The following is a 17,463-nucleotide window of genomic DNA, read 5'->3' on the forward strand; positions in this document are numbered from 1 at the left end:
TTAATAGAGAAATATTATTTTTATGCAAATTATCCTGTAGTAATGTTGTATGTTTAGAAACATGGTCTGTCGAGGTGTTTTCCAACCACCCCAGGACTGACTAAACACACCTGATCCAGGTAATCAGCAGAAAATGATTTTGCTGAGATGGTTCTTCTCATCTTTGACACTCCCATATTTTAACATCATACACAGGATTTAGTTTTGATTCTGGAAATCAAACGCTCAGGAACCCGCCGGTTAGCAAAAACACTCATGACTAAAGCACTTACATTTTTATTTTTTGTTGCCTTTTCTTCAGTTCTCGTCTCCACTCGCTGCGTGGTTCACCTCATCTTCTTGGGGAGCGGTGAGCTGCAGTCGGGAACCATTTGGCGGTTTAACCTCCAATCCAGTGTCAAGCAGGAAGGAACTGTTTTCCTTTTTTTTTCTTTCGAAAAGTCTTCTCTGTGCTTTTCCCCCACATATCTCTGGGTAGACACTATCACCAGGCCATTGGGTCAAGTTCAGTTGTTTTAGCTCTGCTTCTGTCTTTGTTTAATGTCTTACAACAAGAGTATAAGTGCAGTTTGATAATCTAAATGAATGAAATTAGCTCTGATTTTTGCAAAGATGCATTAATTATTGCAGGTTTTATCACATTATCAATCCTTGATTATCACGATAGCTCCCAAAAACCAAATCCTTAGAAGAAGATCCTTGTTTCAGGAATTACTGACTTACTTTCTGTCTTGCAAGAAAAATATTCCTATCAAGAAAGCAGAATCAATAGTAAAATAGTCTTATTTTAAGAAAGTATGTCTAAATTCTCCCCATAAGTCTTCTCCATACTCCTCCTATCGTAGGGATATTTAGAGGGGTAGGGTTGTCCAAAATAGTCTGTTTGTTTTTTGAGTGTTTATTTTCATCTCAACAGTCTGTTTAGACACAAAAATATGTTCACATTTGTCAATTATGGCATTTTATTGTGAAAAATTGGTAATATTTTGAAAATTGACCGGATTTTCTTGTGTCTTGGCGTAACTTCTTGTAAGAATTGATGCAGATCAATCGTGGCTCACACAAAAAAATAGACCAGATACCAAAAACAATCGCTACACAACACGAGCCAGGAACGAAGAACCGCAGAAGTCCGTGGAGGATCACGGCGGATCACAGCGCTTCGGATCTGGTGTGAACTACACCACAGGTTAACGAGGGCGCCGTATGGAAGCAGCCTCCGTTCCACATCATTTCCCGGAGCTTCCATGTCAGTGAACCAAGTGTTGGTGTCTAAAAGGTGTTTCTAAAAATAAGAATTTTTGGTAAAATCATTTTTCTTATCCTAATGGCATTTTTTTTTGCTTTTTTATAGAGTTTTATAGAATTTTTGACTTATTTCTTAAGAGTTTGTTTAATGAGACATTGGGGTTTAACCCTGGTTCACATGTGGAAGCAGCGCGGAATGGAGGCTGCCTCCGTTTTGCGCCCTTGTTAACCTTCGGTGTGGTTTACGCCAGGTGCGGAGCGTCGCTCGCACCGTGCGCCGGATCGTTTTGGTGTCTCTATCTTGTGCGTGAGTCCCAAGTGATCCATGTCAATCCTGGCAGGAAGTCACATCAAGATACATGAGAAAATCCAGTTTATTTTCAAAATATAACAAATCTTCCACAATAAAACCCCACGATTGACAAATGTGATCATGTTTTTGTATTTAGACAAACTGTAGAGATGGAAATAAACATACAATCGCAACACACACACACATACTTATCTCTGTGTGTAGATGCCGATGCAGATGACATGCGCTCTGCATCGCTTTGCGGTGCATCCGCATCCAGTGTGGACCTAGCGTCATACTTCAACACAATGGCTGCTATCTCAGTACTTTTTAGATTTCTTTATATTTGCTAAATAAAGAAAATCTAGTACATAGAATCACAAAAAAATATCTTTAAGTTCAGAAGTTAGACTTCTTTAAATTTTGCTGTTTCCTTTTAAAAAGTCATATATTTCTTTTACAAAAATTACTTTTTATTCTAGACTCTTTTAATGCTTTCGTGCACATGCTTAGTGTTTTTATGTGTATAGATGAGTCGCTCTTTGCTGCTAGTGTAGCATAAAATCAGAGAAAAAGGAAAAGAACAATCAGGTGTTGTAATTAAAAGGGAATCCGCCACCCCTCAGGCGCTTCTTCGCCATGTTGTGTCAACATTTTGCTTTCAAATTTCCAGCCTTTCCACTCATTCGTTTCATGCGAGAGGAAGATCGGCTTTCTTCTTCCCATGAAAACCCCTGAGAATGAGTTAATGGTGTATTTTTTTTAGGAAGTTGTCAAAAAACTTCAAGGAAAAAAAAATCATTAGAATATTCCAGAAAAGTTCTGGGTAACTAAAGTCAGGCGCAACGTTTGAGTTTTCCTCCCATCAGCAGGAGTCAGACTTCATGCAGGAAATGCGACAGAAACAAGAGCGGAAAGGCTATCAAGCCATCCGGACACCAGGTTGTCAGAGGTTCCGATCAGCCGTCGCATCTCCGAGGGGGAAACAGATGAAGATTGAAGAGGGTGATTTCATCTGAATAATTTCATGCCTGAACTGGCAAAGCTCAGCGATCGCCGTTCCAAGAGTTTGACGTCAGAAGAAGATTGACTGTGCAAATAAAGAGCCCGCTGGAGTGCACGTATAAACCCAATCATCTCCCCTTTGAGGATTAAAAAAAAAGCACATAATGAGAGGTAAGTCTGAAGAAATTCAACTGAATCGGCTCGTTTTTCTTTTTTTTTTTTGAGTAGACAAAAAGACAATCTTTATTTGTGTGTTTCTCTTCTTTGCTCTGACTTCTGTGTTTACTTGTTGACTGACTTTAATGGCTAAAATCAGCTTCCACAAAAACAGCACGAACAGAAAAAAATAAAGACAAACTCATACATGACGCTCAGACCTGAAGGCATCCTACCTCTACCAATCATGGATCACAAGCCAGAGAAGAAGAAGAACAATAGAAGGACAGCATCAGTGGATAGAAGAAGAGAAAACATTATTTTTAATCCTCCACAGGCTATAACCCATCACTGCATCCCACAAAGGAGTAATTAACAGTGATTTTAAATGCTACAAAAATAAGATGAAATACGGGGAAAAAAGCCTTTTCCCTTGTTTGTGTTTTCTTGTGTGTCTTTGTACATGTGTGTATGTCCATGCCATGTCTCTGTAAATGTCTAGAGCTGCGCTTATGTCTACATATGTCAGTAGGTGTTGGTATCTGTTCACAGTGCTTACTCGTTGAGTCCCAGACCCTCTCTTTGTGCCGTTTACCCCCCTTAGAGTTCACAAATGCTTCGTCCCACACCCTTGTTTGTGTATGTGTGTATGTCTGCCTGCATGCATGTGTGCGTTTCGGTGCACTGCCACACACAAGCAAACACCTTGCCTCATTTGCCACAGTCCTAACCCTCAATGGTTTAACCCCCCAGACCCGGAACCAGCTTCAGTCATTGTTTACGCCCGTCGCGATCTGACTCGGGCTCCAAGGGGGCCGATTTCCAGTCGGTTTCACCCTGCGGGTCCATTTATCTTCCCGGCCCGAGCTAATCCATCAACGGCTGAAAGTCAGACAGGAGAAACCGTGTGAGGAGGGAAGGAGGCTGAGTTTTCCGTTTCATGTCCTAAAAAGTCCCAGGGAGAACGAGGGCGGGAGCAGGGCGCTTCCCAGATTTTTTTTTTCCCCATGAAAAAATATATCATCATTAGAAACAAGATTGATCTTAAGGTTTCACAGTGGTCATGCAACTTGAGTGTCACCTCCTTTTCTCACTTTGACTCCCAACCCAGGAGCTGTTCAATCCCGCCAGTCTGAGAGAAGGTACTGTGAGTGACCATAGTCACAATAATACACAAAGACATAAAGGTGGGTGACCAGTGGTACATTCATACAAGAGAGAGTCTTGGTTCCAAAAGTCACCCGAACCAGTCGACATCAGACGGTGCTGGAGGAGCCTGTGCTGCCAGGCTGTGATAAATGCTTTGTTTAGAAACATGAAAAAGACAAAAAAACAAGCCCCACCTGAAAATATACATCTCCGCCCCCTCGTGCTATGATTACACTTGTCATCTCAAAATGAAATCTGAACAAAAACAGTACTTTGCATTTGAAGGTTGCAAAAAAATTTGAGATTGGTGCAAATATGTTTGTGCATCCACGTCTGTTGCTGGATGCATCCGGCACTGGTGACAAGGGGGGGGGGGGGCGCAAGTAGGGGATGACAAGTTTAATCACGGCTACAGTTTCACCCCAACAAATGTTTGCAGTCAAATCAAACCAACCCCCTGATATGAAGACGTTTGCTCCTCTGAGATGCGCTGATCCACCCAGAATTTCAGGGATCGGAGATGAAGGGCAGCTTAGCCCTTGCAGCCATGCCTGGGGAGGATGTGCATGGTTGGGGCTATGAAAAGGGACTGGCAGTGGGTGTCGTTGGTGGTCAGGTGGAAGTGGAACGATGGGTTAGAGGGCTTCCCTGAGGGGTGGTGGGTTTAGAGGGACAGCCAGCCCAGCCTTGATCCTGGGGTTGGAGCTCCACATAGTCGGGTGTGTGTATGTGGGGGGTCACAGCCAGAAAGAGAGTCCCAGGAACAGCAGGACCGAGGCCAAGCACCCTGTCCTGGAGCTGTCTCCTCCATCCGTCAGGAAGGGCTCCGGGGAATCGTATCCCGATCCATCTGAAACAGAGATGAGAGGAAAAAGAGGGGCGACAAAAAATCTGAACCAACAGGGACGAGCAGACAGATGCAAAGACGATACAAAACCAAAAACAAGAGCATGAAAGTGGATTTTTGAGATACGCGGAGTATGAGAGACGATCTGTCATGATGAAACACTGAAGCTGAGCTACAACCCCCCTCCAAAAAAACACTCATCTGTCAGCGGTTAACGAAAGGCAAAGAGTGTGCGACAGAAAGAGGAGAAAGAGGGAGAAGGGGAAGACGACAGCAACTGAGAGCTCTGCAGGGGGGTTTAACCAACCTAATTACAGTTTAATCACAGAGACTCAGAATCTGGAGCAGCTGAGACACACACACACACACACACACACACACAACTCCCTCACACTGACAGCTTTTCACTGACGAGATGGAAGTCGCAATGTCATACAGATTTAACAGCGAAAAAGGAAAAAAAAACCCTCAAAGAGGAGCTGCAAAAAGTGACAGAATAAAAAGAATGTGTGTTGTTTCAGTAATTATGGAGGAGGAGATAATTTCCTGCCTCTGTAGTGAGATCTGGAATGATCTGAGCCTGAAAAGCTGCGGAAAAGCAGACTTTCTTTTGTGTGGGGATCTTCAAAGCCGTGCCCTCATCTGTGGGGAAGTGCTGCTATCCAGGTTTGATTCCTTAATCTGCGTTCGGCAGAAAACTCCGGAGGTTAACTTTGAACAGGAGTGCAGGTAGATTTTCAAGAAAAAGCAGGTGTGGGTGGCTAAAGAATGGGATCAGCGTGCGCGTCAGGCTTCTCTGGAGTTATTTATAAATGCCGACACTACAGGCCAAAGGGAAACCTGCAAAATCAGCTTCTCTCTTCTTCTTTTGTGTTTTTACTGTTAATTATTGCTCGTCCGCCACCTACAATAGGCAGAGGTTTAGTTTATAAAGGCAAAGCGGTGCAAATCCTGCAAATCTTACTCAAGATTTTTTTTTTCACAGCTCTGTTACTTTAATTATCTTAATTAATCAAGCTGGGTGTTAGGGGTTAGAGCTCTGGTCACCGGCGGGAGCAGTCTCCAGAGTTCTAACTCACCTGACACCAATCTGATAGCCACCCAGCCTGACTCTGTGCGAAGTATTGTTTGTGCCACCAAGCGTTTCATTCTGGACCTGATCTTCTGGTTCTGACCCTGCTTCATCTCTTTGTTGCCGCCTGCCCTGACCCTCGTCTGGACCCTGACTACTCTAGTCTCTTCCTGGATGACCCCAAGCTTATGATTAAATTGTAGACTTTTACTTGTGCTCAGTTCCTGTCTGAACTAACAAACCTGCTGCACATGGAACCAGCTGTCTGCCCGTTTGTGACACGGGCATAATCCACAGTTAATAATGTCTCCTTTGTGATCTTGTTTACCAGGATTTTTACAACGATCCGTGTCTTGAAGCATCTGCCACCCACACGTCTCTATGAAACCCGAGTCCCTGATTGGTCACACAACGCTTTCAGTGACTCAATCAAAGGGTAGAAATAAAGATCCAATATGGCCACACAATGCCAGGATTTTGTCCTGAACTTCCATCCATTTTCTTTACCCGTTGGTAATTTGAGTTTAAAAATACTCAGAAACACATTTTTAATCTAATTTTTTGTTTATTTCCTCCATCATGAGATAAACAATAACATGTTAAAAATATGATTGTCATTTTAAGTGGGTCTTTAAAATAATCACTTATGGAATTAAAAAAAATGCATATTTTTGTTTATTCTTATTCTTCTTGCAGTCAGAGCGATCTCAAAGCTTGCCAAAAATCAGAGAGCACTTTCAGTCAGCCTAGTTATCTTTTTTACAAGGACAGAAGGTCTCCCTCACACCCGGTGTGATGTGATGTGAGGCGAGTGTGCCACTTTGTGTTTGCCTGTTCCTGTGAATGCATCAGAATGAATGTGTGTGTTATGAAAAAAGAGCTGCCTGGTTGGTCTGAGAATCAGAGCAGAGAGTGCTGCTGGTGCACTCCAACAGACCTCTTTTCCACCCCTGGTTTTAGCACAAAAAGGCAATCTGGACCTTTGTGAGCAGAGTGTGTGTCAGTGTGGTGAGAATGCGACTTACCTGGAGGTCTGACGTACACCTTCAGCTTTAGACAGGCCCGCCCCACATGGTTTGGGTGAGGAGACGCTGCGAAGAGACGGAGGAAAGCAGTTTAAGGATGAGTCAAAGAGATTTGTTGGTGTCTAAAACCTCATTAATCTGCATGTCAGATTGAGCCAAGCCTGCAAAACTTTTCATTTAGTTTTCAAATATTTTGGTTCCAGTTTTTAAGCTCATTGCAAATATTTCTTGAAAACACTTAAACGCACTAACTTGTACTGACTGTTTTAATTTGACCCCAGATTTTCTGCTCTTATTCATTAATTTGGCCTTCAGATCCGAGTTTCAAGACATTTAGGATTTTTAAAATATTAAATGATCCATTTTTCATTTATTTTTTCCTTTTGATGTTTGTTGAAACATATGTATATTTCTAAAGTGAGATATTGGGGTGTCTACAACACCAGTTATTCCTTTAGAGAGATTTTAAATGAAAAAATGAGGCAAAACTACAGCGGCCGAGAGCAAAAGAAACAAAAATACTTAAAAAAAAGAAAAAAATCTAATTCTATCAGTGGATTTGAAATCTCAGGTTGTTATCAAGTGTCATTATGTGTAACTTTCAAACCCACAGCATGTTGTTATTCTGTATCCATCTCTTAAATCAAGCCGTATTGAGGCTTTGCCACAATTTTGTTACATCTTTTCGGGGGTTCCTCAGGGCACTATGCTGGGCTTCCTTATTTATCAGAATCTATTTATACAGGGCTATCACTCCAGCCAGATCATTTAACAATCAAATCTAAATATAGTTCTGCTTCTTTGGTATTCCTACATGGATCATTTAAGGAAAGGGAGAAGGCGTGCGGGTAGGGGAAGATTTCAGATTTGGCCTAAGAGGCCCACTGCTGAAAGGTCACCTGCTGTGTCAAACTGAATACAAACACACCTAACCTGATGTGAGGACTTTAGTTTGTGTCAATAATGTTCTGTTTTGAATCAGTCACATCAGTGTCTGGTCATTCTGTCAGGAAGTGGTGGTGGAGGACCCAAAATGCAGGATAGCAGGAACATAAAACATTTAATAAATTAACAAAAACATGACAAAAAAGAAACAAAAAACAAAAAATGGTGACTAAATAGGACAAAGCAGATGACCTCACAAGGAAGAACTAAAAACCCAACACTTACATAAATACTCTGAGGTAGATTAACTAAATGACGACAGCCGTGGATGAACATGAACATAGTGAGACTAACGAGGAAACATAATATGACTAAAGCACCATAAAAACCCAAGTATAGAATCCTTACACCTTATGCATGCTGCTTTTGTACCTCTTTAAACAATAACCTAACGTTTCAATTACAGCTATTTAACTCGATTTTTGCACCACATCACTAGAACTTGGTTATTTTAGTCTTTCGCTTGCTATCTGCAACAATAAAAACACGTCACATCTTTACACAGTCATCTGTTCCACTGACTATTTAACTTTCACACCATGTACTGTAGATGTATCTCCAGGGTAAATGGCGTGACTTACCCAATTAAATACATTTTCATGAAAGAAACCTTTGATCCAATGTTTTGGCTTATAAATGGCAAATTAGTGTCCTCATCTTTTCTGCTGCCCATTAAAATAGATCAGCCTGACTCTTTAATCATGAGTTATATTTTTGTCTTTATTATAATATTAAATATATACAATAATTGATCTTCTTCATGTAGCTGCTGTGATTGTGAAATTCAATAAAAACCTGAGTGATCACGGTAAACAAGTCTCAGCTTTCCTTGTGGGAATTCGGTCACTCCGCCATTCACACCTGAGGGAAATTAACATACTCTCAAGTCCATCTGATCTGACTTGCAGGTCTTTGGAATTGGAAAATCCATGCAAATTCCCTACAGATGTTGGCCTCCCTTCCTGTGAGGTGACAGTTGTAACTGCAGAGCCGCTGTGCAGCTCGGGCTGAATACCAAAAAGAATAAAAAAAAGGTTGAAAAGTTACTGTTATCAAACTTCAAAGTACACCAAATGAAATTGAATCTGGGTTTTTAGTCCCACCTCACTCTGATGTGAAATGGAGCTGCAGACCTCGGGGGGAGTTAGTGACCAAGTCTCTGACCAGTCAAGCACGCACACACACACACAGTAGTGAAGTGCATGAGACCTATTGTCCTTCTCCCTTGGGGAAGTTTGCACCCTGAGCTCAACGCGACCCGATGGAAGACCATCATCAAGACTCACAGAGTGCAGGAAATAAATCTGACCCTGCCTTTGGCCTCCCATCCCTCCTTGCTTTCCCTCAGCTCCTCCTTTCATCCTTTTCTTTTCCTTTCACCTCTTGTATCCTTGCATGTTCATATACTTTCCTTCAAAGTTTCTCCAACCAGTCTGGACACCACTGATTGTGCAGAGGGGAGTTTGTCAAGGTCACTAAAAATTCACTCACATCTCTTTTTTTGCTTTTCGGTTAAAGACCCACTCCAATGAAAGTAGTGTTTTTGACATGTTTTTGTAACATTTTTCTGACACATATTAAGAAAATTAAGCTAAAAAGTTCATTTCTGAGTAATTTTTATTCAAACGTTGTGAGGTTGTTTGAAAGAAAGTATAGTTGTGATCTGGAAAATACACTCCATTCTGATGCATCCACTTGCAGACAAATAGATCCATTTACGTCTTCGTTTTCCTCGTCTGAGATGACATCTGGCTCCAAATAACTAAATAGCTCAATATTGCTCGCCATTTTTGCTACACTGCTAATGTTGGGTTGGGGTGTGAGAGGTTTTAAGTTACTGGGAGAGAGCGTAAACACAGAGCCAATTTTCTGATGAACTGCTGCAAAAGCTATAGCCAAGAAATTACAGATTTTTATTATTTTGCCTTAAAACGGCATAATCAAAACTAAAAGACCACTAGGAAAGGTTAGCACCAAAAGCCACGCCCCCTCAGAGAAGATCTTGGAAACAGAGGCTTCAGATCAACATAAGAAATGTATTTTTAAGACATTTAGGTTGTGGGATTTTGGTTAAAAACTTAACAATCATAATTAAAACACTACTGAGAACATTTTTTAAATAAAAAAAATTATCATAGAGGGACTTCAATGTAGCTCAAAAGATGATTGGAGTAGGTCTTTTTTTAAAAAATAGGTAGATTTTCATTGTTGTTCCTCCTAACAGTTTCCATTTTTGTTGTTTTTTGAGGCCTTTTACTTCCCACCACACCACTGTTTCCCAGCATGACCACTATCTGGTGTCTCCTGAAAACTCATTGAAAACCACTCAACCTCATCAGATGGCAGCAAGGAGAAATAAGGGGTGGAGCAGACCTGTCAACATGTCAGCCACATGACAGATGCACGTCAACGTGCACGCGCTCGTACAGGTCTGTTCGGCCTGATATCACTGTCAAAGATCAGTGTTTTTGTTTTTTCTTTTCCCAATGTCTGCTGAGTAAAAGACACAAAAAAATCAGAATTCTGGTCCGTTCAAAAGAGCGTCGCTCCACATTAGACCAACCTGGACATGAGGGAAACTCTGAGACTATGAGTGTGAACTGACGACAGACGGTGAGAAATGAAAAGGAGTGTGCGCCTGTCAGTCAAAGTGATGGACACGGCTTTTCACAGGTTCACAATTACTTGACAACTGACCCGCACGACCGGCTCCTCCCCTCCACAAGGCATGCATTCAAACAGGCTCACAAACACTCCAGTCATGTGGAATGCTCACAACACACGGGCCTCCAGAAACACAATACCTAAGTCAGCAACTATACATCTCTGGAGGGGCCGAGCCGTCTTTACACGAGAGCAAAAACAAAGAAGCGTGTGTTTGTGTGAGTCTCTGCCAACTGGGAAAAGTGTAGTAGGACACCAGGAGGCTCTTATATTTGGCTTTTTAGCTCTGTGACTGTCGCCTGCTGAGTCTTTGGGAAAGTGCTGACTAACTCGGACAAGTGCAGTATCTGCAAATATTCCTTTTTTTTAGAATATGAATCTGCAGAGAGTTTAAAGTTGCAGATGTTACTGCTTTCCATTTGTTTCCTACCAGACGCATTACATTGTTGAGTTATTCCTCAATGTCGATGTAAAAAACTGTAGCTCATAAAATGAAAGAAAATCTGTGCAAGTCTTTGTAAGATTCTTTCCTGCTCTGTCTGAGTGTCCCTTCCACTCCCCGAATGAACTGTAACATGATAAACACAGTCCAAGGACAGAAGATTTCTGTCCTGCTTGCAAACTGACCCAAAGCCATTGTCTCAGAATCCGTGCCCTATCATGAATGATGGCGGGGATGCATCATCTCCTGCTGAAAAGGTCAAGGTTAGTTTTCAGCCAACTGTGCAGGGGTGATGCACAAAGAAATGGGCAGATCTGTGTCAGCCTTCATACTGGCAGCAATACAACTTTGGTCAGTGGTAGAAATGTTATCACAAGTCTCTGGAATGAGGAAATAAGGGATATTGTTTGTCAGAGCAAGGACTTATGGGACTGTTTATTCTGTTTTCCTTTTAAAGCATAAGATCAGAGTTCACTATGTAATATATAAGACTCTAATCAGCTATAAATTGGCTTTCTTTGAATTGTGTGTGGATTGTTTGGCATTTGGATGCGTTATACTCTATTTATAAAAATTGTTTGTTTGTGACTGAGTGGTATTTGTGCGCCAGAGCTCTCTGTCCTTGGCTTTTCAGACGTCTCTGTTTTGCTGATTGTTGATTCCCTAAACACACTTGATCCGAGTGATAAGTGGAAAGGAGAATAAAGATGTCTTGTTGGAAAGCAAACAAGGTGGTAGATCTTTAGAAACAGTTAGAAATGGAGAAATATTTACAGTGGGGCAAAAAAGTATTTAGTGAGACAAATAAACTTGCCTTGCCTTGCTTTGAGACACCAATTGTGCAGGTTCTCCCACTTGACACAAAATGACACAGGCCTGTATTTTCATCATAGGTATACCTCAACGAAAATCACATCGTCTGATTTTTAAAGAATTTATTTGCAAATTATGGTGGAAAATAAGTATTTAGTCACCTACAAACAAGCAAGATTTCTGTCTAAAGTGCTTCTGTAAGAGGATCCTCTGTCCTTCCCTCTTTACCTGTATTAATAACACCTGTTTTAACTCGTTATCCATATAAAAGTCACCAAACTCAAACAGTCACTCTCTAAACTCCACTATCAGACCAAAGAGCTGTCTAAGGACACCAGAAACAACATTGTTGACCTGTACCAGGCTGGTAAGACTGAATCTGCAATAGGTAAGCAACTTGGTGTGAAGAAATCAACTGTTGGAGCAATTATAGGAAATGGAAGACAAACAAGACCAATGATTATCTCCCTGGATCCCACAAGATGAGCAAAAATCCCAGAACCTCACGGGGGAGCTATGAATGACCTACAAAGAGTGGAGGGAGAGTTAAAGGAAAGAATGAATGAGACTGTACATGGTCAGATTTTGGATGAAAACCTTATTTTTAAAGGGCATTAAAGATGAAACATAGTTGGGTCTTGACAACGATCCCAAACACACTGCTCAGATATCGAAGGAGTGACTTCGTGAAAAGCATTTCAAGGTCCTGGAGTCTCCAGTCTCCAGATCTCAAGCTGAGAGAAAATCTTTGGAGGGAGTTGAAAGTCTATGTTGCCCAGCGACAGCACTAAAACACCACTGCTCTAGAGGAGATCTACATGGAGGAATGGACCAAAATACCAACAGTTTTTGTGAAGACTTACAGAAAACATTTGACTGCTGCCATTGCCAACAAAGAGTATATAACAAAGTATTGAGTAGAACTTTTGTTATTGACCAAATACTTATTTTCCACCATAATTTGCAAATAAATTATTTAAAAATGAGACATTTGTCTCATTTTGTCTCTTATAGTTGAGGTATACCTATGATGAAAATGGCAGGCCTCTCTCATCTTTCTAAGTGAGAGAACTTTTACCCACTTTCTTGTGATGGCCACGTCTACTATCATGTTATCACGAGAAAACAAGCTTTTTTCTCGTGTTTGTGACACAGTAGATACCACAAAAGAGATTTAGGGGCGTTTTAAAGATGGATGGAGCTAACTTATGGAGGGTTTTCACACCATTGCTTGAGCAATCAGAAATAGCAACCCAACAGGCCGACACTGTTAATTGGATCAACTAACAAAAGTTCTAGAATTTGTTACATTTAAAAATATCAATGTTCATCTAATTAAAATATTCAGTTGATGGTTTACTCAACTCAAAATTTAAATTTCACTAATAAAACTAATAGTAGATCTTCTAGTTGGGGCCTGTTGAAATGTAGTCCACCAATGTTGCATCTGAAATCAGCAGTTTTAGCGAGGACCTTTGTTTTGATTGATGCTCTGTTGACACTGATCATCAGACTTATTGTTCAATGACAATATAAATGTAGAACTCTTGTCTAGATTGGTGAATTATAGCATATTTTTCTGTTTCAATACTTTTTCCATTCTTCTGTCCTCTGAACTTGATTAATCCCTTTTTGGGGGGCATATCAAGTTACTGTTGGGCGAAGGTGGGGTACACCCTGAACACTTGGGGACAATCTAGATCAGGTATGTTCAAATCCAGGCCTTTAGGGCTGGTATCTGACAGGTTTTCCAGAAACCATGTCCTATCTGCTGTTAATGACCTGAATCAGGTTTGTTTGGCGAATAAGGATCTTCAATGGCAAGTTGGTTATAAAGCATTTGGACACTGGCCCTCGAGGCCTGGATTCGGACACCCCGGATCTAGAGCCACCAATGAACCTATGAGGCAAAGTTTGGGCATGACCAGTGAAGTTTTTGAAAGTCATTTTAAATGTACTTTTCTATGATCACCAACTGATTAGCTCTAAACTGTCCAAACAAGGAAAGTCTTGCTTGTGTATTTTGGCAGACCAAGCACTAGAAAAGACTGTTTACAAGTAATTTGAAGGTGGTGTTTGTTCTCTGTCTAGTGGAGGAATGATAGCTTTTAAAATCTGTTCAGAAAAACTGTCTCGGGGGGGCAAAGCTCATTTGTGACACTAATACATCACTTGTTGGTGTGAGGCGAAACGTCAATACGGCTAATACAAAAATGATTACGAAATACCTCTGGCGACATTTTTACCACTTTGCTGAGCACTCCGTTTATGATCTCGACAGACTTCAAGGAGACACATGGAGAAATAAAGGGAGAGGGGGGGCGGTGGGACGTGTGTTTATGTCCGCCTGTGGGAGTGCGATCAGCATCACGCGCCGCGTTTCGAAACTCACTCTATCAGCCTGTGTTAAATGCATATTTACGCATTATTTACAAATGCATACTGAACAGGAGTGTGCTCTAAATACAAACACTGGCCCTCACACCCACATTTACACAACAAGCAGCCTCTCTCTGTGCTCAGAATTTCACTCAGAGACACAATCTGCTCGGGTGATGACCTACAAATGTAGTAGTACTCGTGTCCAGGCCTGAACTCAAAGCCCAGGGAAAAGGGAGTGAAGAGCTGGAACTTCTCTGAGAAGCGCAGAGGCCCATCTGCACCACTGGGGCGGTTGCACTCCCAGCGCTTGAAGCCGCGCATCCTGTGCTGGCAGGTGGTGTAGCCCTCATGGTTGACCATGAACAGGATGTAGCGCTCCATTCGACCGTGGGATGGAGGACCTTCGTAGTAAGGACAGTAGATGTCTAGATAGTCATTGATGTTCACTGCCACTCTGTACTCTCCATGCCAGAACCTGAAAGACACAAAGAAAGAAGCTTTTATGAAGGAGAATAACAAAAATCAAACCACTAAAAGAGCCTAATCTGTGGGGTTCCAAGAAGATTACAATGATTTGTCAACATTTTTCTGCCTGATAAGGCGTATTTAAAAGCTATATATATATATATGAGAGTGTGCCCAATGATGTGGAGAGCCTTACATATGGATTAATGAGTATTAAAGAGGAACACAGCAATCAGTGAAAATGTTTGATTGAGTGTCATTGGGAACATGCTAATGTCGCTAACATGTAGCGGTGCTGGACTCCATTTTGTATGTGTTACTCTGTACACACTAGCATTTGACGCATATTAAAGAACGTTTGGTGTTCACATGTAAAAAGTAGGGAGGGGCTTCTCCTTAATTTACCCTTTTCTACTGTTTACTAGTGCATGTCCACCACCTACAGCTGGTGCAAAATGTTGAAGAAATGCAAATTTCACAATTTGGGCACAAAGCAGGAATGCTAGCTCATTGCTAGCTAATCAGACCTAATCAGTACTTTTCCACTAAAAAACAAAGCTATAAATTACCTTGCTGGAGGGGCAGGAACATGTACCCTGACCACTGAAGACGTAGATTTTGTAAAAGATCACCTTATATAGTATTGAAGCCTCTGGGGGGTTTCTACTGGCCTGAAGCCACACAGGGCCCACCTCAGGGGATATGTCTGTGGAGTCTATTTTACAGGGAATTGTCTGTCATGGTGACAGTCTAGAGCAGGGATAGGCAACTCCAGGCCTGACATGCTCTAATTGGCTGGACACACCTGCACCAGATAATCATTCATGAGTAGGGCTTGGATGTCTGGAAATCATGCAGACATTGCAGCCCTCGAGGCTTGAAGTTGCCTATCCCCGGTCTGGAGCACTCTGTACGACTTTGATCCAACTTCTTTTAACCCTTTAACTACCCCCCCCCAGTTTTTCCTGCCGCTTATTGCCTTGGTACGGAACCCCTGAAGGGACATCAAAGTAAAAAAAAAAAAAAATTACAATTGAAGTAAAAAAAGTTTTTTCTAAAAATACTGAGGGGCTCCATAAAAAATGGAAGTTAAAAAAGTTCTGGTTACTAACTAGAACTTGATTTTCTAAAAATTAAAGTAGCAAAAAAAAAAAAAGAAAAAAAAAATCTGTTTTCTTTTTTTTTCTAAAAATGTTCTGGTTACTAATTGATGCGGACTAGTTACTGGTACACATCCGTTACTAACCAGAATTCATTTTTTTTATTTCAGTTTTTGAAAAAAGAAATTTTTTACTTCGATTTTTTTCTTCAATTTCCCTTTAGGGACTCCGTACCTTGGGGAGAAATTCCTCCCATCAATATTTTTAAAAACACGTTTTTTAATGTTTCCCACCATTTGGTTGAGCAGGCAGTTAAAGGGTTAAAAGGACTGAATTCCAACTGAGTTTTTGGTCACTTACAGTACTTCTACATCAACGAACACACAGAGGTTAGTGGGAAGTTCCTAACAACAGATAAACCATCTATGCTCAGTCACTACCAAACCCGAGTCCCTGATTGGTCAAAGTAGAACCTGGTGTAGCTGGCATTGTGTGTTCAATTGTCTCACATTTTGGGAGCAAAGGGCATTTTTATGCATTTACATAGACTTTTCATCTGAAGTGATCACTTTATGCCTATTGCTGAGGCCGGTGTGAACGCAACTTAACAAGGTTGGGAGTTAGCATAGTCACAGAAACGTCTGTTTTAGCTATATTAGTCACTTTGCAAACAAGTTTGAGAGCTAAAGTTATTGTGAATACCAATGAGTTATATTGCTGGAGACACCACACTAGCCTGTTACTATTGTCCAAGATACAAAAAGAGGACGCCATATTGGATAGGGTAGTAAACAACTTAGCAAATATGGTCAAATGATCATAAAATGCTTAAATTTGGTCCATAACAAGCTGGCATAGCGACTCTAGCCTGTACAGCTCATTAGTGAATACCCTAACATAGCTAACACTTCTGACATGGCTAACATATTATGGGTAATAAAATAACTGTATCTGTCAGTGTGAGTACTTCTTTTTCTTAGGACCAGAGCATCTTCAAAGACTTATCAATACTTTTTGATCGAGGGTCTTTGAACTATTGGACCCACTGGAGTTTGCTGCAAAACATTCCTTTCATAAAACGGATGCCAAAAAAAAAAAAAAACCCTCTGAAATCCACTCATACTGTGCCTTCAAACCAGATTTATTTTGATAAAGCTCTTTGAGCTGTGAGACACGGGAATTAGAAGAGGGAATGAGCTGAATAGAAGGATACCCAAGAAAAGATGTTCATGCGATGTTAGAGAGCGCATACGATCGTCTAAACCCCCTAAAGCGGTGTGCAGTCAGTGTCCACTCAGTTCAGTGCTCATGCAGATCACAAGGAAGCCAGGGAGGCTTGCTGGACTGTGCAAAATACATTCACACACAAGTATAAATATGTGCATTGTTCAGTGTTTATATCAGAGCAATTTTCTTTGCAGTTTATTTCCTTGTGGCATACGGTAAATAAAATGCAGATTCTGGAATGCATGAGATGGTGCTTGAACTCGGTGACACTTCCACTCATTGCTTTTCAACAGCATCTGCTATGAAACATTAAAAAACATATGACTGCATTTTTCCTTCCCTTCACACAAGATGGGTTCTTTTTATGTTAATCATAAGTGCCAAAGTTGCTTACGTGGGAACTGAGCTTCTGTTTATATTCTTGGAGTCAGTGGAGTGAAACAGTCTCTCTTCAAGGGAGGAATGTTGGGGAGATTTTGTGTTGTTGTCAAGCCACTATACCTTTCTACACATTTTGAATCACTTGTCTTTTATGGAGAAACTTTTTCTATGCCCAAATGTTTATATGAAACTGTATTTTTTTTATTCAAAAGGAAGTTTCTGTAAGAATACTTTTTTTTTTTTTTTTTTT

At 41.0% G+C, this 17,463-nt stretch overlaps 1 protein-coding gene across 2 annotated transcripts in view; it reads right to left on the reverse strand.

Moving 5' to 3' along the window:
* Window positions 1-1,333: 1,333 nt before the first annotated feature.
* The window catches only part of efna2a (ephrin-A2a), a 136,055-nt gene continuing 119,925 nt past the window's right edge, over window positions 1,334-17,463 (reverse strand). The window contains exons 2-4 of one of the 2 annotated variants that reach the window (XM_024274102.2): window positions 14,223-14,515; window positions 6,795-6,860; window positions 1,334-4,697 (exon numbers count right to left, since the gene is read on the reverse strand). In XM_024274102.2, the coding sequence (XP_024129870.1) occupies window positions 4,588-4,697; window positions 6,795-6,860; window positions 14,223-14,515 (469 nt within the window). In that variant the 3' untranslated portion in view covers window positions 1,334-4,587. Of the gene's footprint in view, window positions 4,701-6,794; window positions 6,861-14,222; window positions 14,516-17,463 lie in introns of both variants that reach the window. The other variant, XM_024274094.2, reaches the window with a different exon arrangement.

Source organism: Oryzias melastigma, linkage group LG22, assembly GCF_002922805.2.
Source record: "Oryzias melastigma strain HK-1 linkage group LG22, ASM292280v2, whole genome shotgun sequence".
Taxonomy (NCBI): Eukaryota; Metazoa; Chordata; class Actinopteri; order Beloniformes; family Adrianichthyidae; genus Oryzias; species Oryzias melastigma.